Here is a 21522-nt window from a genome sequence, read left to right on the forward strand (position 1 = left end):
TGCTGCCCTTGGATGGTCTTGGAATGAGAAGAGAAAATTTCTTTTTGACAGTGGTACAGTTTAGGAAATGTTAAAACTATCTCACAGTGTGGGGATAAAGGCAATATTTCAGATGCAAGGCAGAAAAAAAGTTGCCAGGTCATGTTTCTGCTAGTTAGTTGAAAAAGGGGACACTTTTAGTCATGTAGGTTTCTCTGAATCTTGCCTGTAAAACTAATTAGGATTCATCCTGTACTTTTTTATGGAAATGTAGCCACTTGTTAAATTATTTAAAATTTTGGTTTTAAGCTTGTGTTTCTTAGTCAAAAAAAAGTCTAATGGTTGCAGAATAGTGGTTCAAGGTGCTGGTTCTTACCTATAAAGCCCTACATGGCTTAGGCCCGGGATATTTACAGGACCGTCTGCTGCCAGGAACGACTTCCCATCGCCCTGTGCGCTCACACAGAAAGGGCCTCCTCAGGGTGCCGTCGGCCAGACAATGTCGGCTGGCGACCCCCAGGGGGAGGGCCTTCTCTGTAGGGGCGCCTGCCCTTTGGAATCAGCTCCCCTGAGAACTTCGGATGGCCCCAGATCTCTGGTCCTTTCGTCGCGACCTAAAGACATACCTTTTCCAACTGGCCGACCTGGACTGAAGATGGAGGTTTTAATATTGTTCTAATTTTATTGGTTTTAGTACTTAACAACAACTTTTATTGATTAGCCCTTGGGCCATATCAAAGTACAAAGTTCCAGCAACAAACCGTCACCAAAACTAGATAAAAGCAATCCGAAGTGGAATTTGATAAAATACAATTTAAAATGGAATTAAAATACAATTTAAGTTAAAATAGTAATAAAATGCAAATTTAAGATATAGTTAAAATATGGAAACATTATATTTCGGAGTCGCCCTTACAATCTACCCCAATCAGTCCCACATATGCAGATCTTAACTGGATCATTTTGTTCAAATACTGTGCTACGTTGGATGTTATTTTCAAGTTCTGGCCGGACATAAGGTAAGTTATTTTGATATGGGGATCCCAATGGGTCATTCGTTTGGTATATAGACCAAGATACCTGTCTCTCACCCTCTTATACAAACAACAGTCAAATAGGATGTGAGCCAGGTCCTCTACCTCTGCCGCTCCGCAAATACAGAGACGCTCATTGTACGGTATAGCATGAAATCTCCCATATCTGACCATTGTGTCAAGCTGTTCAAATCTTGCTCTCGTAAATATCTCGCTAAGATGTTTTGGGAGTTGTGACTTCAAATAACTGTCCACTTGAAAAGTACATTTGTATTTACTCAGCCATTTCAAGTTACCCACCTTACTAAGGATAGCTATATCAGTTTGTGCTTCTATATCCTTAATTCTTTGGGCAACTCTTTTTTTAGATTGTTCTCCTGTTACGCAAGAAACAGGAAGGCCACAGCTTTTTACAAAATTTGTTAGTTTGGTGATCCAGGAGATTTGTGATTGTAGTTTTATTTGCTCTAGTAGGCATAATTTGGGGAGTCTATCAGTCTCCATTTCATTAACTTTGCACCAGTATAAGCTCTAATTTTAGATAATGCCTGAATTGTATGGATTCCCAATTCAGCTCTAACTGCTGCAGCAGATGTTCTTGGATCTACACCCAAAATGCATCTCAGATGCTGGGACTGTGTTCGTTCTAAAGCTGTGGTTGAATAAAGACCCCAAATTTCTGCTCCATACAAGAGCATTGTCGTAACCTTAGCCTTATAAACTTTGAGTAGTGGAGCTAGGGACCCTGGGTAACTATGATTCTTTAGTTTGAGCAATAAATTCAAACGGGCTTTTGCTCTAAATGTACTTCGTTGATGATGGCAGGCCCAAGATCCAGTCTTGGAAAAAGTTACTCCCAAATATACAAAGGTATTAACCTGTTCAATTGGTTCACCGTCTAATTGCCACTTATGTCTCTGATGGTTTCTTCCAAACACCATTATTTTCGATTTGGATTTGCTAATAATTAGGGAGTTATCCTGGCAATAAGAGCTGAATCTTCTTAATAGCCTACGTAATCCTACTTGTGAGTATGATAATAAAATCATATCATCAGCATAAAGCAAGCTGTTACAGTAAGTATTTAGGATCATCGGCATGTGTACCATGGTATCCTTCATTAACCCTGGCAAATCATTGATGTATAAATTAAATAATAATGGGGCCAGGATACACCCTTGCCTTATCCCTTTATTTGTGTGAATCCTATTAGTCAGGGCCCCATTAACCCCATACCGCACCTTCAAACAGGTACTTGTGTAAAGGGCTTTAATCAAAGCCAGAAGTCTGGGTTCTATTTTAAGAGATGTCAATTTAGTCCATAGTACGTCTCTATTTACCATATCAAATGCTGCTGTAAGGTCTATAAAAGCAGCAAACAGGGGTCTCCTCTTATAGGCATATTTGGCAATTAGATGGTTCAAAACAAAGCAGTTATCAATAGTAGATCTGTTCTGTCTAAAACCTGCTTGTTCTTCTGTGAGGATGTTGTTTTCCTCTACCCAGATTTCAATTCTGTTCAAAAGGTACCTAGCATATATTTTTGCTACAATGTCAATCAGGCTGATGGGCCTATAATTACTAGGATCCTTTTTGTTCTCTTTTTTATATATAGGGACAACTATTGCCATCTTCCACCCGTCTGGTATATGGCAGGTGTTATTTATGTGTGTAAAAAGACCTGCTAATACAGGGCCCCACCATGGTTTTAGTAAATAATCAATGGGGCTTTGTAAATTTAATCTTTTTTAATATTTGTATTTGCTGTTTTAATTGTTGTTTTATTGTTGTTAGCTGCCCTGAGTCCTTCGGGAGATAGGGCGGCATATAAGTCCCATAATTAAATTAAATTAAAATGTCTAACACTGGAAATTTAAGCTTAAAGTTCCAAAATAATTGAAAAACACCAACCAAGTAACTTAATTATCACTATACTTATTTAGATATATTTACTTTTCCCCCTAGTGTTTGCTGTATTATATGTATTTGGTTGGTTTTCCATTTGTTTTTGTTCCTTTGTCAAAATTAAATAGAAAAGGTGACCATGAACACTACTAAGGAAATAAATATACTCCTTTATATATGAAGAAGGGGATAATATCCAATAACACATCACGTGAGCATTAAGACTTAGCTCATTGAGTATATCTAAAGTAAAAGTTTGGAGCATATATAAGATAGTTCAGAATCAAAATTAATTTCACGTGCCAAAAAACAATGAGTTCCACGATAAATCAACATTTGAAAGGAACCATTTAAAGAGTTGGATTGTGCAAGAGATCATTAATACAAAATTTGGCAACTGGATTCAGTGAAAGGGCAGCTCAAACTCTACTTATCCCAAAGGCCAAATAATATCAAGTTGCTAATATTTCACCATTCCTTTACATCTGCTCCTTTTGTGTGTGTGTGTGTGTGTGTGTGTGTGTGTGTGTTACTAACCATGTCCCACTGCACAGAGAAAAGAACCTTGAGTAATATAGGTATGGAAAACTGACAGTAGCTATATTCAGGAAAAACAGAGATAATGTTTAGTGACCTTGGTGTGTCTGCAGAAGGAAGGAGAAGAGGAGCTCCTACTGACAGCGTCTTTATTTCCTCTGTATTGCCCTTGCCTCATTTTTTTTCCTTCAGACTGAACCCAGTCTTGATTTGATTTTGCAAGAAGGCTCAGCTCCTTCTAGCATGGACCATGATCCCCCAATTTTATATGAAGGCTAATGTTGAGTTGTGGAATTCTTATTTATTTATTTTATTTATTTTAATTCCATTTATATCCCGCTCTTCTCCGAAGACTCAGGGCGGCTTACAAGCTTAGCAGTAGCCTTCATTCTATGTATATGCTTGCTTATTGGGGCTTTCACACACACCCCAAGCGGCATTATTACAAAGTCAGCTTATTGCCCCCAACAATCTGGGTCCTCATTTTACCTACCTCGGAAGGATGGAAGGCTGAGTCAACCTTGAGCCTGCTCCAGTGTTCTTGCAGAAATACCAGTAGACTTGGCATTACACTCCTTTGCCTATGTCCCATCACTTCTCTTTCGAGTGAAGGACCAGCTGTGGGTGAAGCAAAACAATAGTGAAGGTCGGAGTGGGATGTGTTTTGTATGGTAGACCCTCCTGGCCTGAGGCTCCCTAACCAAGCTGCAGAAAAAATGGAAGAAAGAGTTTATGAAATGTTCAGAAAATGCTTATGAATTAGCACATTACACCATTAACCTTTATAGAGTAATAGAAACATAAAGCATTGGATAAAATCAGTGCCACCCCAGATAGTTATAGCATTTTATGCTTCAACCACTGTAACCTCTAGGAAAGACTTTGGTCTTCCAAACTTTCTGGAAAGTTGTCAGAGCTCCAGTTAAACTTAGGAGGAACCATGCTTCAAAACCAAAACATGAGGGAACGTACTGAAAAGCAGCATTGTATTCTTTTCCTCAGTTCTCATATGGTGATGGGATTCAGCAGCCCCCAGACTGAATATATATCAGGTGAGTTAAGCAGGCAGTTTTTCACAGTCATGTGTCAAGTAATAAAGAGCTTTATAGGCGGAGACCAGCTCTTTAAATTGTATGTGGGAGCCTACTAAAGCCAGTGCTGTTTTTATTCATTTTGTATTGTTCTTTGTTTTTAAATGTTTTAACAATTGTAAACTGTCCAGAATCATTGGAATTTGGATGACCTATAAACAATAAATTATTATTATTACTATTATTTTATACTTGTAGCACTGCAGTTGTATGGCACTGGTAGCTCTCACCTACCAGCAAGTGAACCAACTTAGCTTGCTTGTTGTCTTCGTAGGCAGCTCCGTGTAAAGTACATTGCAGTAAATGATTGAAGCAAGAGGTGTGCAAGAGAAAAGACAAAATCTCCTTTGATGTGAGTTCAATTCCTGGTGATTTCATGGGCAAAGTCATGTAGTTTTGTTTAGCAACAATATGGACATGGCAAGGGGAAATGGGACTGGCTGGATGCCATTTTGTTTACATTCTCCCCTTGATTAGCTAAAGGAAACATTGGCTGATTCATGTTAGTTTTTTAGTACCGTATTTCAAGATTGACTGCAGTGAGGAAATAATGGGGATGGGTTTGAAAATGATTCTGATTATTTGGGGAGTGAAAGCAGGAGCCTTTTGGGAAAGCTTACATTCAGCTAGACCTACACCAAAACACATCTTACCTCCTACTCCAACCCTCACAACTGTGTTACTTCACCTGTAGCAGGTCCTTCCCCTTGAAAGGGAAATGATGGGGCATAGGCAAAGCAGAGCAATGCCCATTCTGCTGATTTTTGCATTGGCAAGAATGGATTATAACCATTTCAGAATCCAGAGCTGTTTCGTGGCATGGGTGCTGCTGCATTTCATTTCTGTTCTCATTTTTTCAGAGGTTTAGTAAGAGGATAGTAGTGGAATTAATCACATTATGCTATATTCAAATACCGATAATATAGGCTGTCATTGGTTCTTCTATTAGGAACATTGTGGTAAAGAGCATTTAGTTGTGCTTCCTGGCTCAAGCAAACAGCAGTGCTGCTTTGTCCTATGTCCTAAATTAGTCTTTAGATCACAGCCACTGGCTAAATAATGCCAGGCTTTTATTAGCCCCTATAAAAACAATACTTAAAAAATCACTTCTCTTGGTTTTTCTGATTTAGGACTAGGCCACCAAAGGAAAATGAACTGGAGGTTGCATTTCAGAGTCTCTGCAAGGAAAACTGTGCTTCAGACTGCCAGTTTGCAAAGATTAATTGGTAAGTCTCAGTCTGCTTCAGGCAGCTTGCTTGATCTGGGAAAAGCATATCAGGGTTCAGAAAGGCTATGGAGATTTGTGACAGTGGGTGGACAAATATACAGGAGTTAATATATTATGAACAACAAAGGGAAGAGTTGAATATAGGAAACAGTGCTGTGTAATAACTCCAGTTCTTGAGTGACCCAATAATGAATAATAATAAAGCTGGTAATTTGGGTTCTGCTGGCTACAATTTTTAAAGAAGAGATTCTAGGACTTGAATCTGGAAAGTCTTCCTAATAAATTGTGTATTCTAACCCTAAGTTATGACTTCTTCTTTAATTAATTCAGTGTTAGTGGTGTTTTAATTCTGTGGGTTTTTTGCAGAACACAAGTGATATGTAGAATACATTATTTTTCCAGCAGTAAGCCAATTGCTATGAAATTCAGCAGGCACTCCAACTGGCTTTCCACTTTTATTCCCTTCTCTTGCATGGTTCAATAGATGGACTGGGATGTTGAGCTGGGCTGTGTTTATTTATTTAGGATGGGAGACCCCAAAGCTGTAAACACAAGGAGTAAATTGAAGAGTATCACAGAAAAAGGAAGTGACACACCACTTCTGTATTGTTTCCAAGAAAACTGAATTGAGATCCTCATGTAGTCACTAGGAATAAAGTTCAGTTTATTTATTTTACTTGTATTGCATTAATTGTAAGCACATGCAGGTTTTTTTCCTTATGTAATTGCACTATATAATAAACAATAAAACTACTCCCTTACAGGAAGTATTAAACATATAAAATTTTATGTTGCTGAGCTAAATTATTTGTCATTCCTCTACAAAATGATACTTCGGTTTCAATATTTATCCCAAAAATGTTTTTTAATTATTTTTAGGATGGAAGTTTCTGGATCTCTGGATTTATGCCCAGCATCAGCATTTTAGAAATACTTCCAATCTGACAGCCTGCAAAAATCTTCCCTTACTTCCCTTACGATCTGTCCTCTGCTTTCCTCATGGAAAACATTTGCTGCAGAAGACTTCAGAAAATAGCTTAAAAAACACAACAGACTTGTCTGGAATAAGGCAAGGCCTTGATATCCTTTGTGTAAATATTCTTTAACTTGAAATTCTATTAAATCTTATTTAAGAGTAAGGCTCATAAGAGCTCAGGAGATTTTGAATGTTTGTTGTGAGCCTATAATAAACTACCTTTCAGGTTCAAAGTTCTCATTCTCATGATAGTTCTATTGCTGGCAGAAGGAAAGGATCCAAAGGACACTTGTTCAGTGTGGTATTAGATTACAAAGCATGTAAAAGGCTATTCTCTGCATAAAATATCTTTTAAAATGTCATTCACTTAATATAAAATACTTTTAAGTATTCTAATCCATGGGTTGTAATACAATGTACAGTTATCAGGCATACAATTTAAAAAGAGTAATCAAATTGAAGATTATTTAAAATAACGTAAAAATACTTTATTTTTGTTCCAAGGACAAAACGCTCTTTACATGGGGCTGCCCTTGAGAACCACTCGGAAGCTTCAACTGGTGCAGAGTGCAGCTGCACGAGTGCTTTTGGGGGTCTCCCGATACTCCCATATTACACCTCTGCTCCGTGAGCTGCACTGGCTTCCAGTTGCCTTCCGGGTGAAATTCAAGGTGCTAGTGATGACATACAAAGCCCTACATGGCGTGGGTCCGGATTACCTACGGGAACACCTACTGCCAGCATCAACATCCCTCCGTCCTGTGCGCTCCCACAGAGAGGGCCTCCTCAGGGTGCCACCGGTCAGAGAATGTCGGCTGGTGACCCCCAGGGGGAGAGCATTCTCGGTGGGTGCGCCAATCCTTTGGAACCGCTTACCAGCTGAAATCCGGATGGCCCCCGACCTTCGCTCCTTCCGGCGTGATCTAAAAACTTATCTATTCCAACAAGCCGGCCTGGCCTGATGGATTTGGGTTTTAAAATTTTCTCACTTTATTGCTTTATTGTATTCTTACTTTATTGCTCTGTACACCGCCCTGAGTCCTCTGGGAGAAGGGCGGTATATAAAATAAATAAATAAATAAATAAATAAATAAATAAATAAATAAATAAATAAATAAAATCATAGTAATGATGTTACTATGGAGGAAATGTTTGTGATACTGGGTTACATTCAATCTCCAGAGTATTTTTCCAAGCTGTCTTCTGTGTTTTCCATAAGAATTCAGTTTTATGGGAATCAGGGTAGAATCCTTCGTTTTTCAGAACAGGTTCTAAATATTTGGCAAGTAAAGCAAAATAAGTTGGTTATTACAACAGATAGTATAATATATCTTCTACATTGCTGCTCTGACAGATGCAAATTCGTCAGTAGGGTAAGACCTTTAGGAGAATGGCTATCATTTTTGGTCAATGCCACTACTTGCATCAGAAATTGCATTAATGCTGATTGGAGGGAAGTTACAGTAATATATGTCAGATATTGACTCCACTCTGCTATGTATTTTCATACTGCATATCAAGTTCCAACTTCGTTGTTAGCTATTAAACTTTAATCAACTTTAATCATGCAGATACAATATATCTAATACCCTGCTCTTGAAAGTCTATCAAAGCATCCTCAGATGCAAAAAAAGTCTTGGTGAATACCACATTTTACATAACTTGTAAAAAGTGCTTTTTTGCATAAAAAGTAGGAGCTAGCAAACTTACGAGATGCTATATAAGAAATGATACCCTTGATTGTCTGTTTTGGCCTGAACTTTAAATGGAATTGTCTAATCTTTAAAAACACTTTGTTCTCCATTGAATCTAACTATGGCAGAAATATGCCCAACAAGTTCTTTTTTTCTACTATATCCACATGATGTTGCCTTCACCTTAACTTCAGTCCATGAATGAGAAAGCCCTAAGACATCCCTGGCTGAACTGGTGTTATTTTCCCCTTTACCTTGGCATAGTCCAAGGACTGTTAGGCATATGGTGTTAGCCTACAATGTTGGGTTGAAAATATATTAACCATGATGTTATGTCTTTAAGTTGTTAATTGGCCAATGGGTGTGTAAGTGTTCTCATGGCCATAAGAGGGAGCTAGTAACGTAGCTTCTTTCTCTCTCTGAATTCACTGCTCTCTACTGTTACTGTTTTTGCTCTGTTACCTGAACTGTGTATTGACCTCTGGACTGGTAAGAAGACTTTGTATTTTGGATTACTACTTGGACTGTTGATTTTTTTGACTGTGCATTTTTGTTTTTACACCACCTTAAAGTAAAATATTTTTTGCTTTTACAACTCAGTGTACTCTTGTGTGACTCTTACTGCTCTCAGTACCCTTCCTTGTCTGTGCAACTCTTTGGTAGCACAAGGAGACCTCTGCACAACAAATTCCTTAACAAGGACAATCTGTATAACTTTTCTTACTATCTATTATCAGGGAGGTCACGTGATTGCAGTGGTTTGAATGAGAGAGAATAGGAACTGGCAATGAGAACAGAAAGTTGTACATTAGTATAATTTTCTGTCAGCTAAAGGCTGGGTGGAGATTGCTTCAACTCAGCACCAAGAGAAGAGGAAAAGCTCATGCTGATTCTTTTCTGAATAAATTAGATAACAATCCATAGATGGATATTCTTATAAATCATCCTGGACTGGAATATTAGTTCTTATTTTTTCCTTATAATATAAGTATGCTTCTTTATAAACTAAAGCACACTTACCGATTATGTTGCCTGCAGGATCCAGGGAGTAAGGTTCTTGTCCCTATCCACATTCTCAAGAGTATTTTTTGGAATTGGCCGAGGAGGAAATAACAGTGGAAATAAGAAGCTCAGCCTAAGAGATGTAATGGAATACATCCAGAAGAAAGAATGCCATAGGATAGTAGTGATGGCTGGAGCAGGACTCAGTACTCCAAGTGGGATTCCAGATTTCAGGTATTGTATGGAACTACTCATGTGGCTTTGCCAGCTTTAGCCAAATAAGCACCCACGTCACCAAGACACAGGAATGGTCATCCATTAAATCTGTTTTCATTAGGTGTCACATAGATTTCATCATGCTAAGCTTGTAAGCCGCCCTGAGTCTTCGGAGAAGGGCGGGATATAAATGGAATTAAAATAAAAAATAAAAATAAATCATGTGTTAAATAACAGAGGCTCAAATAGGGGTGTTTTTTAGAAATGTAGGGAAATGTCAGTGTTGTTTTTCTGCCTCTCCCAACACAGAGCCTTATTTCCTCTTTTAATTAGTAGTGCAGTAGTTCTTCGCAAAAAAGAGAGATGCTTAGACTACATGAAATGTGGTATCTTCAAGAGGTTTTTTTGGAGGTCCTCAAGAATAACTGTAGTGCTAACAATAATGTTAGTTTTATTGACTAAGAATCATCTGGCCTTTTACTTCCCTTTTATCCCATTTGATCTTGCTCTTCTAAGACATTAACACTCTTCCAATTTATTTATTTAGTGTTTAAACAGATTTGACTCCTGGTTATGTGATTATTTCAGGAACATTTTCAGAACTGGTTTGGCATTGACATTGAGAGGGAGTGGTTGGCCCAAGGTTATCCAGCTGGCTTTCATGCTTAAGATCAAGACTAAAACTCAATGTTTCCCCATTCATGATCTAACACTTTAGCCACCAGATCAAACTGATCTGAATTTATAAATGAGTTGCAAATTAAAAATCCTCTTATTTTACAGTTGGTGCTCACAAATAGTAATTGGGACAGAAACTTGGTTGCTAAATGACACAGTTGTAAAGCACAATGTCACATGATTGTGCTGATTTACAATGGCAGTTCCAATCATATATGGGACGCGGTGGCTCAGTGGGTTAGGATGCTGAGCTTGTCGATCAGAAGGTTGGCAGTTTGGCAGGTCGAATCCCGAGTGCCGCAAAACAGAGTGAGCGCCTGTTACTCATCCCAGCTTCTGCCAAACTAGCAGTTCGAAAGCATGTAAAAATGCAGGGCTCGTTGCCTTGGAAGAGTGAGGAAGATTCTCAGGGATGACTCACACCCTGGACGGTATCTCTTTACTCTCCTACCATCCGGTAGGAGATATAGGAATATAGCCAGCCGTACCAACAGGCTGAAAAATAGCTTTTATCCGTGGGCTGTTAGGCTTTTAAATGGGACATAATCTTATGCAGAATTGACTTGGGAGGCCGGTGTGTGGTGTAGTTGGTTAACATAGTGTGGTGGGATGGAGGGTTTGTTGTCACTGTGTGTTGGGGGGAGAGAGCACGGGGGAGGCTCAGCTAATCTCAATGTACACATGTTGTACTTTGACAATAAAGGTTTATATTATTATTATTATTATTATTATTATTATTATTATTATTATTATTATTATTATTATTATTATTATTATTATTATTATTATTATTATTATTATATGAGCCACTTTTAAAAAACACATCCCATACAAAGAGTGAACCATAAGGTAGGGATCCCTTGAATGAACTTGGTTCCCTGGCCTATCATTATTCAAATTTTACTCTACTCTTCTTTTTTGCAGGTCTCCTGGGAGTGGGCTATACAATAACCTTCAGCAATATAATATTCCATACCCTGAAGCCATATTTGAACTCAGCTACTTTTTCCAGAATCCCAAGCCTTTCTTCAGGTTAGCTAAGGAATTGTACCCTGGCAATTACAGACCAAACTATGCCCATTATTTTCTTCGACTTCTGTTTGACAAAGGGCTCCTTCTGCGCCTCTACACACAAAATATTGATGGGCTGGAGAGAGGTGAGCCTCTTGCCTCTGAGAAGATAAATTGAAAGCAAATTATACAGCAATAATATTTGTGCTGGTGGTGGTGGTGATGATGAAGAAGATGATGAGGGGATCATCCATTTTAAATACCTTGTGAGTTGGTGAATAGTTTGACTAAATCTGATATTTCTGTCTTGTGTGTTCTAGTTGCTGGAATTCCTCCAGATAAACTAGTTGAAGCTCATGGCACATTTGCTTCTGCTACGTGTACTGTCTGTCGAAGATCATATGCAGGAGAAGATTTCAGGGTAAGCCACAGCGTAGCAGATATAGCACTTCAGGAATAGTACAAGTATTACATACCGTATATAAATTTTAATGCAAATGTAGTCAGCCTGCTTCTGTTGATTCTAGACGTCCAAGAAGGTAACATAACAATCCTTGAAATCCTTGTCCTCCTAGAACACCCTCATCTTTACCTTGACTTCACAGGGAGCATCACTCTTACCCCACATCTCTCATCAGACAATCCCAGATCGTTATCATCTTTTCTCATGTAACAGTGAAGTTAGCAGTGTGATTCCTGCAAAATGCAAGGGGGACATTGATAAAGGCAAAGACAACCAGACAGTAATGTTCCTCCAATTCTCAGCCTTTCCTGACTGCTCCTTCTTATTCATAGGCTATGCCTCCTTCCACCAGCCTGGCTAAGAAACTACAGTAACTGCCATACTCACTGGCTCCTCTTTCACATGGATCCACATATTTCAACTAGATCCTCGATTTTTGCTTCAGCAAGCTAATAGGATTGCCTTTGTTTTTATTGCAGTGTTGGTGTGCACTGTCCTCTGTGATGTCAGTCTTGTGGCTTGTGCTGCCTGATTAGGAACTTATATCCCTATTATCTGATTTCATTTCAGGGGGATGTGATGACTGACAAAATTCCAAAATGCCCCGTTTGCACTGGAGTGGTCAAGCCTGATATTATATTCTTTGGAGAAGAGCTCCCTCATCGGTTCTTTTTGCATTTGACAGACTTTCCTACGGCAGACCTGCTTTTTATCATTGGAACCTCCCTTGAGGTCTGGGCTATCATGAACATGGGAAAAGAATAAGAGATGGGTTTTTAAGACAAAGTGATTCAGAGACTCTGGAGAACAGAGAAAAGCCATGAGAATTCAAGGGAATGAGAGGGTGGCAGTTCAACAAAAGAGATGGGAAAGAAGTTCAGAGTTTTAAGTTCATTATACTGTAGAACAGGGATATCTAACCTTGGGAACATTAAGACCTGTGGACTTCAGCTCCCAGAATTCCACATGCTGGTTGAGGAATTTGGGAGTTGAAGTCCACGAGCCTTAAAGTTATCAAGGTTGGATACCCCTGCTGTAAAGCCCTAAGAATTCATTATCTTCTCCCATAGGAATAACGTTGCAGGTCTTCTTGCTGGAAGGGTTCGCTCAAATATCTTTTAAGGACTTTTAGGAAAATCAGCATATAAATAAATGTACTATCATCATCTTAAATATTGATAGTACCATTTTTAGTTTCTTGTGATTTGCGCACAGCTCAGCTTAACACATATGGAATGGGCAAATTCAGGAGAAGTTTGGGGTAAGCTTTCGGTTTAGCATTTGAAGATCTATAACTATTTTTTTTTCTTAGAAAAAATACCCCAAAGTGCAGCAATCTTTGCAAAGAGACAACTCCCTCCACTCTCCTTTCTAATGCTTTATTTTAGGTGGAGCCCTTTGCTAGTCTGGCAGGAGCTGTCCGTGGTTCTGTCCCCCGCGTTCTGATCAATCGAGACCTGGTGGGGCCATTTGCGGTCCAGTCACAGCACAATGATGTAGCTGAACTGGGAGATGTAATCAGTGGAGTGGAAAAAGTGGTAGAATTGTTGGGCTGGAAAGAGGAGTTACAGGAACTAATAAAAAAGGAAAAGGAAAAGGTATGATATTCTGATTTGAAAACTTTGCCACTCACACTCTTTTTATTTTGCTGGCTGGAGTTATGAAAACAATAAAATTAATGGTAAGACTTTAATTAATATAGAGTACACAGTTATTTTACCCATCAGACTATTTATCATAGTCATATTAGGTTTCTTTTGCTTACATTTGTTATAGCCAACCAATTCCATGGGATGCTATTACTTTCCATCTCAGATAACTCAAGGGATATGACTAGGTTTGTAATCTGTTCTATGTCACTAGTGCATTTTATGATTCATTTCAGTAACATTTTGCTTTCGCAGAGTGAAACTTAAGATTCGGAAACAATCCATACAGCTATAGTTTGGGTATTCCCTGCGTATCAACTACTCATTCAATGTCCAAAGTTGCAGAAGAACTGAACAAATGGTACTTAAGATAGTTCCTTTAATTTCCAGCCATCACAGCACCCTGGTATCACATGGTTGTGATTTGCTTAGCAACCAGCTCACACTTACAAAAGTTGCAGCATCCTGCAGTCATATCAGTACCATTTGCAACCTTTCCTACAGGCTTCTTAGAAGAGAAGGCAATGGGAGTTGGCAGAGAAGGTTCTGGTCAGTCCCCCACTTTCTGCTCATTGCACCACTCTCTTCTTCTTCTTTTGGTTTCTCTGCACTTGTGTCAATCTGTACCTTCCTTCCCCCTGTGTCCCTGTAGTCATGTGAACTTGTGCCCGCCCCTTCCCTTGGCCTTCCTTCACTCACAGTGTACCACAGCACACTACCAATTCACGCACATCCTGTGCCTGGTCTCCCCACCCACTTGCAGCATTTCTGTGCTACTTCTCTGGGTCTCCCATCATTTCCTGCTTAACGATCCACACGTCTTGGGGATTGCATGGATTTCCATTGCTAAGTAATGCAGTCATATGGCATTATGCTTTACAACTGCCTTTCTTAGTGACAGCAGTCTTGGTCCCAACCCCAAGGACTGTATGTATGTCCAAACAGTGTGTGTGTGTCTCTGTGTCTCTGTGTACACACACACACACACACACACACACATATACACACACACATATACACACCCACACCCACATATATATGTGTGTGTATATGTGTGTGTGTGTGTACATATACACACCCACACCCACATATATGTGTGTGTATATGTGTGTGTGTTTGTGTATGTATATACATACACACACACACACAGTCTGTATGCACAATCCATCACCACTCGTTACAATAAAATTCTGAAGGCTTGTTTTCTCAGTTTTAGGGCTAAAAATCTTTTTCAATATTGATTGCTTAATAATAAAAACAAAATAATTTGAAATAAAATGAAATCACATTGAATAATTAAATCTTACTTTTTTGTTAGGCAGTTATGGTAGCAGCATGCTTCAATCTCTTTATAAGTAGATATACTATGTAATATATGCAGGAGTATTTCATTCAACTGAAAAAATTGTGATTCTGAGATTCTATTGGAGTTAATAGCATATCAGCTTAGGTTTGGTTCAGTTATATTAAATCATGATTTACTGCATAAACTTCAGTTGCTTAATTGTACATCATCTTGGTTTACAAACTACATTGACTAGGTTCATACATCACAATATGTCTTGGCACAATGCATAAATCAAGCCGTAGTTTATATTTTGCCATTAGTCAAGGTAGACCTGGTACACCTTAAAGATCTTATTTTAACAAATTCTGTAAGTAGATCCAGTTCCTTTACTTATTTGTAAATATTTGTTTTCACAAGAAAAGCAAATTTTCAAATCCACATCGAGTTAAAGATCACTCCAGAATGATCTGCTCAGGTTCAAGTAGACATCAGTGTGGTTAAAATTGGTTCTTCTTTCTGTGTTTATTTTACCATTTGTCAGTAATGTTTTTGTTTAACTAAATACAGTCTTTGCTTCCTCACTTCTACTTTTTGGGGGGTGGATATCTTATCAACTGTTGGTGTAATAATTAATCCATGTTCTTTGTGTTTTCAGCTGGATACAAAGAAGAAATAGAACCGTATTCTCTACTTTTGGAAAGATTTAACTCCTCAAAAAGTGTGCCTCAGCCAAAGGTTATAGTGATAAATTCACAGATCGAAGTGAAAAGATGGGGTGTTTTTGTTCACCTAGTAGGTAACAGTAAGAACTATCTGGAGATAATAATTTAACTCTTCGGACATCTTTGACACCTCAGAGAAAGACATGTTCTCAAATCTCTTGGGGAAATGAAAACCAAATAATTTGATGAAGACTAAACCTCTGGTCCTGGTGACCAACCCGGATTGTATCCTGCAAATAATCTGAATTTAATTTTCTATGAAGATAGGCTGCAAGCATTTTCAATGTAACTGCTACCTCCCTTTTAGAAGGCATTAATTTTATCCCATTTTTTTACTTTTTCCACTTGGATTATTTCTGAGTCATTTAAAAAGTGTAGAAATCTGTGGTGTTTTATTCAGAGCCTCAACAAGTGTATTACAGTATTTCATTCATACTGAATCCACAATTTTCTACCCATTTGGAAGAAATCAAATTGGGAGTGCAGTTTTTATCAAAAGTGAATTCCAGCTTATTTTCAACATATAAAGAGTTCTTAAAATAATGTGTATATTAATTCATAGATATCACTTATGTAACTTGGAAAGATAGCTAGTTTATGCATCAGCATTTCTAGTAAAGACTAGCATATACAGGAATGCTATAATGTAGCTGCTGGATGAATGTGCAGCATTTGCAACTACAGTTCAATTTAAAGCAAAATAAAATTATTTTATCAATAGTTCAGCATCTCTTGACAAATTAAAGCTTTTATTCTCTGCCCTTGATTTTATTTAATATTTATTTTATTTATTTATTTAAAAAATCCTTATAATTCAGTTTCATCAATCCATTGGTGAGGTATCCTCAGCAGACTCAACATCAGTTAACTAGTTTCCTGTTTATTATCCCCTTAAAAGGGATGTGTCTTTTTAGGACTTTTTATTTCATTTTATAGTAGTCATTACAATAACAGTGAAGAGCTCTTCAGATGTTTGTTGCTAGATTACAACTCTCAACAGCCTTAGCCAAAATAGGCTAAGGTAAAAAAAATGCTTTGAAATGTAATCCAGCAAAATCTGAGGAAAGTCACAAATTCTCTTTTCCTACCTTATGTTATCTTCAAAAACTGTGAGCAAAATCTCTTCTAATCCAAATTAGAAGTGGCTGAAAGATAAATAAGCCAAGTTGGATCTTCCAAACAAGCAATCACAACAGATTGAGCATATAATTAGTAAAATTGATATTTTGTTCTTCCCTTATCAACTCAAAATTGTCTTGACCATAATATTTCTGTAAATAGAATCATCCACATTGATTTTAGCTAAGCCTTACATCTTTTTAAATATCCATCTGTTTTTAAGAATCACCACTCAAATAATTATAGACAGAAGCACACACCTTGGTATTGGGTTTGTTTATTCCAATGAAAAATTTTAATGTACATTTGTGCTAAGTTTTAAATTGCTAGTAAAATGAAAACAAGCTGGGAAATGGAATTCCTTTCTAAACTAGGAAGTTTAAATTCAGGTAAAGGATAAAAGTAACCTGTGAATGCAAAATGCTATTGAAATACAGAAAATAAAGCAGATAATTTATGGAAATAAAGTCTTTTGTCTCAACAGTACAAAGAGCAATATTATTTCAGACAACTAAACATGTAGGAAGAGGAACACAAAAGTAGTGTTAGACTGAAAAGATCAAAGTCCTATTGCAAATACTGTATCTACATATACTTCATTGTGGACAAAATACATCTCTGTATTTCCCATATATTCCCCATATTTTATTTTGTGTGGTATTTTATTAAACATTACAATTAAAATTTTAAATGCTAATACAAACTAGGGAAAAATAAAAGAATGAACAGAAAAATAGTGCAGAAAACAGAAAATATAAAATATAGTAAGGAAAAATATAAAGAAAAGACCTCTCACCACAAGCATAAACAATTTTATTATCTTTTTATTTTCTCTTAAAATGCAAATTATCTTTTTACTAGATCTCATCTCTAAACAAATCCTTAAAACTTCATAGTCCTTGATCAGCAAATATTCATTAAGCATTACCAGAGATAACGTTTATTTTAACTTAATCAAATAAACCAACTTTATATTTCTACCTTTTACTTTTAACAGTCTTGATTTTTGATCCCTTCAAATAATGTTTTAGAACGTGAATTTTTTTTCACCCTCACAATTCTTTTCACAAAATTCTTCAAAACATTAACAAGTCTCTTGTAAGTCCAATATAGGAAAGATATCCAGGTCACTCTTTTCATTTGTTAATCTCCTTTAATTATTAAGAAATCAGATGGTTTTTATTTTTATATCCAGCATAGCATCTTTTTCTACATAATTTTTGTAGCCTGTTATTTTAAAATTACTTTTAGGTCATCTCAGTCTTATCCAGGAAAACTTGTTCTATTCCATAACATCTTTTAAATAAAGTCTATTTATAATGGCAGACATTCTGAAAATTAACTTTTGAGCCATTGTTCACAAGTATCCCTCAAAAAGTCCAATCTTACAATATTTTGTTCCATCCTGTACTAATAAGTCAAGTTTAAATGTCCTGCCTCTTTGTTATCTTAAGTTCCCTGTGGCATCCAATTTTTAAAATGTTATTATATTTTGTTTAAAGAATCTAAAAGGACAGCATTTCCCCCTGGGAAGGGTTCTTATAATTAATTTCAAAATTTTATTTCAAATTTATCTGTACCCTTACTCCAATTTTAATTTTTCAAAATCAATGCTCTAACCACTTTTTTGCTATTTATTCAAAGTTTTTTTTAAGTCCTTAAACTTAATTTAAAACTTCTTTTGCTAAGGATTGAAGGAAACTTACCCATTGCTGTAAAATCTGTTGTTCCAAGGATTCTGAAAGCAGCTAGTAAGCAATTTCCAAGTGATTAAAAAAGGACCTACGCAAACCTTGTGTCCATAAAGACACTGACTGCAGTTTGGATGGAGATAGTGCTCTCTCGTCTCCCAAAGTGCTAAACTTGCTGGACACTTCATGAGGAGTAACTGTCTGGACCATGTAAGGGCAATCCCAAGTCTTCTCCTTGTCTGGAGAGGAATCCAAAAGAGCTGGTCCACTTGCTGTCTCTTCATTTCACTGCAATTGTTGGTTTCCCTGTCTGTAGTTCTCCTTTCTTCCCAGGAAATCCTACGTTCACATATTTATTTAACGTACTTCCTTGCACCTATGTGCACACAGATACATACACACACACACACACACACAATACATGCACACACTCATACTTTCAACAACAGCTCTTTCGTGAAGATTTCCAACCATCCTTAAGGTGTTCTGAAAAGGAATGGTATGCAACTACATTGATTGTCACATAATACATTCATAAAAATGCACACTTACATTGTTCACACATTTTTATAATATATTTCTAGACATGTATACTATACATACACATTCATATTTGCCTACAGATCCCCTCTGTATCAACCATGACATACACTTTTTAAATGTTGTGCTTGGCTCAGGGATTAACATATGTCCCTAATTCATACACTTTTTCTTCCTAAACAATTGACTAAACGTGTGTACTCTTAGTGTTCCATGTGCTATAAGCTCATTTGAAACCACCCTTTGCAAATCTGCTGGAAAGTCTTTGGAATGCACCAGAGGGTGAGACTCTTACAACACTGAGAAGAAAAAACAGTCAGAAAGACAAAGTTGTAAAAATCATTCCCTCAGAACAAGTGCTGTAGGGCTGCCGAAGCAGAAATTAGGTGGATCTGGGTGGAGGAATCTAAGCCACCAAAAGTCTTTTTCCAAGTGTTTGCATCCGAAGATCAGTCTTGATATATAGAGAAAGTAGCAAGTCCATAGACTTGTGAGAAATAAAAGAGGATGACTTAGTCTATTTCCAGATCAGAATCAGATGATAACCTCTGCTCGGCTATCTGATGAACAGCTTCATCCAGGGAGGTTACATTGATAGAGCTTAAATTGCCATCAGGATCCAGGGCCATTGGTCTGATGATTTGCTGTCTTCAAAGGAGAAAAAGAAGGAGAAATAACAGTGATGAAAAAAAGTGATTTCACCTTAAAGAAAAGTCTTACAGAAACTGCCATGAAATGTCCTCTGGCAAGTGAACATAATGAAGTATTTATTCATCGATTAAGCTATGAATCTCTTGTGTGAGAATGAGTCGTTTTGTTAAAATTGAAACAAAATATTATTCCTAGCAAAAATAATCCTAAAATTTCCAGAGATTGATTCACAACTTGGACTCATTTTGCTAACAGACATTTTTTGAAGAAGGTATAAAACTTCAAGCAGACACTTTGAAATGTCATTGCTATTTGTTTTATATGAAAAACTCTTTTCAGTGATTTGTAATTCAATTTTGCCCCAGATGCCTTTTTTAGCTCAGTTTTTTAAAACCTTTATTTGGAAATTCATACTGGATTTAGAACCTATATATGGCAAACTTATCACAGTGTCAAACGACCCACCAACAGTACCAGTGAAGCTCCTTTTAAATTACCAAAGAAACATGACTAAGTCTCCTGAATCTCAATTCTGTGAAGGTTTTAGAAAGCAAACTCATTGAGTAAAAGGCCAGCTTATTAACAAGCTGTTTTCCAAATTTTTGAACAGTTCATACATGAATGTTCCTCAGGGGATACTACTAAATAATATAAAATGCAAATTTCCGAATATTCTTCAGGTAACCACTCTGTTTATTTTAAGAGTGCCATTAGAATGTTTAAAGTAATAAAATTATACCTTCCTCATATGGCTCAATCAGCATTTTAATGCTCATAGAATCTGAATAAAATTTTGAAGCCAAAACAAATTAATATGTATAATCAAACTGGTATGTCAAGTCATATCCCCCTGCAAAACATATTAGCCATTTACTATGATGTGTGAACTCAGCCTAAGAACATGATTTTGGGAGTTTTGCATTGTAGCGACACAGCTGAGGGATTGCAGGGCTTCGCACCCCATGGCTGGTTTCGTCCTGCAGGGGACCCTAAATGGGTCTAAAGTCGCCCCCGAGAGGCAACGAAGGAGGGGCCCCCGTTGATCACGGAAAGACAGCAGTCAATCTGTTTGATCCAGGGGAAGCCCTCCAAACTGACAGGAGAAAGGCTAGCTGCACTCTGGTGACCAGCCCAAGCTACCAGCAGATAACTAAACCACTAACTAGAACAGACTGTGAACAATGTGTTTGGAACTGGGTGAGAATATCAAACTTTTCTCTTCTACTTTGCAACTGACTTCCTGGAAAAAATCCCCCAAAAGCAAAAATCCTCCAAAAGTGAGAAGGAAGGGGATCAGCCCCACCCTTCTACACATGGAAGTGGCAATTTAATTTTTATGGGGGGCAGAAATACATTGAAATTGAATTAATATAAAGCTATAGTTTGGATAAACCTGAAAACTATGGAAATTGTTAAGATTTCATATTTGAAAGAGTATTGACAAAATTACAAGAAAATAACTGTTTTAAAAGTTGGGAAATGAAGAGTTACTAACATCTAGTGGCGGATCAGAGTATAGAACTATAGCTGCCTTGGCTCAGAAACTGGCAAAACACCCAGAAATAGAGAACAACTTGTCTCTTTGATCCTGATTCCTAGCTAACGAAGAACAGCTGGGAATAGAGGAAAAAATACATTGGGCTATTTACTACAGAGTGACAACAATTATTATAAAAACTGCTGACCTGGGATTATACACACTTACTGAGTTGTGATTTTTTAAGCACAAGAATTGTTTTCAGAGAAAAAAAACTTAACTTTTGGCTACTTTTCTGGGGGGGGGAAAGCTACTGGACTGTTCTTAAGTGGTTGAACATTCTGAACTGCAATTTTGGCTGATTGATAATTGTAGGACCCCTGAGTAGAAGAAATGTTATAAAATATCGCTTTCAGTGGTGGATTGACAATTGGAAACATATTGGATTATAAAAACCATACATAAAGATATGAACTATACAAGATTTGGTTGTTAGGACCTTAAGATTGGTTGGCTTGATAATACTAATATACAGGGATTATGTTACCTGTGAAAGATAATTTGGAAGGGA

The 21522-nt window shown here is 37.3% G+C and overlaps 2 protein-coding genes across 3 annotated transcripts in view; one reads left to right on the forward strand and one right to left on the reverse strand.

The window, feature by feature from the left end:
• Positions 1-5247: 5247 nt before the first annotated feature.
• On the forward strand, positions 5248-16193 carry SIRT3 (sirtuin 3). Its single transcript, XM_083349006.1, has 8 exons — positions 5248-5772; positions 6654-6843; positions 9483-9680; positions 11265-11497; positions 11672-11772; positions 12385-12546; positions 13203-13412; positions 15407-16193. Exons 1-8 carry the CDS (start codon positions 5697-5699, stop codon positions 15425-15427), a joined length of 1191 nt encoding a protein of 396 aa, XP_083205132.1. The 5' UTR covers positions 5248-5696; the 3' UTR covers positions 15428-16193.
• A 212-nt stretch (positions 16194-16405) lies between these two features.
• Positions 16406-21522, reverse strand: part of RIC8A (RIC8 guanine nucleotide exchange factor A) — a 37428-nt gene continuing 32311 nt past the window's right edge. For both annotated transcript variants that reach the window (XM_083348979.1, XM_083348980.1), the window contains exon 11: positions 16406-19471. In XM_083348979.1, the coding sequence (XP_083205105.1) occupies positions 19336-19471 (136 nt within the window). In that variant the 3' untranslated portion in view covers positions 16406-19335. The remainder of the gene's footprint in view (positions 19472-21522) is intronic.

Source organism: Vipera ursinii (genome assembly GCF_947247035.1).
Source record: "Vipera ursinii genome assembly, chromosome: 1".
Lineage (NCBI taxonomy): Eukaryota > Metazoa > Chordata > Lepidosauria > Squamata > Viperidae > Vipera > Vipera ursinii.

Excerpts from the sequence above, each read along its gene's own strand:
- SIRT3 (XM_083349006.1), top strand. The coding sequence starts at position 5,697 with ATGAACTGGAGGTTGCATTTCAGAGTCTCTGCAAGGAAAACTGTGCTT. Across the intron at positions 6,844-9,482 it reads ACAGACTTGTCTGGAATAAG|GATCCAGGGAGTAAGGTTCT; the intron begins GCAAGGCCTTGA and ends TGTTGCCTGCAG. Across the intron at positions 13,413-15,406 it reads TAAAAAAGGAAAAGGAAAAG|CTGGATACAAAGAAGAAATA; the intron begins GTATGATATTCT and ends TTGTGTTTTCAG.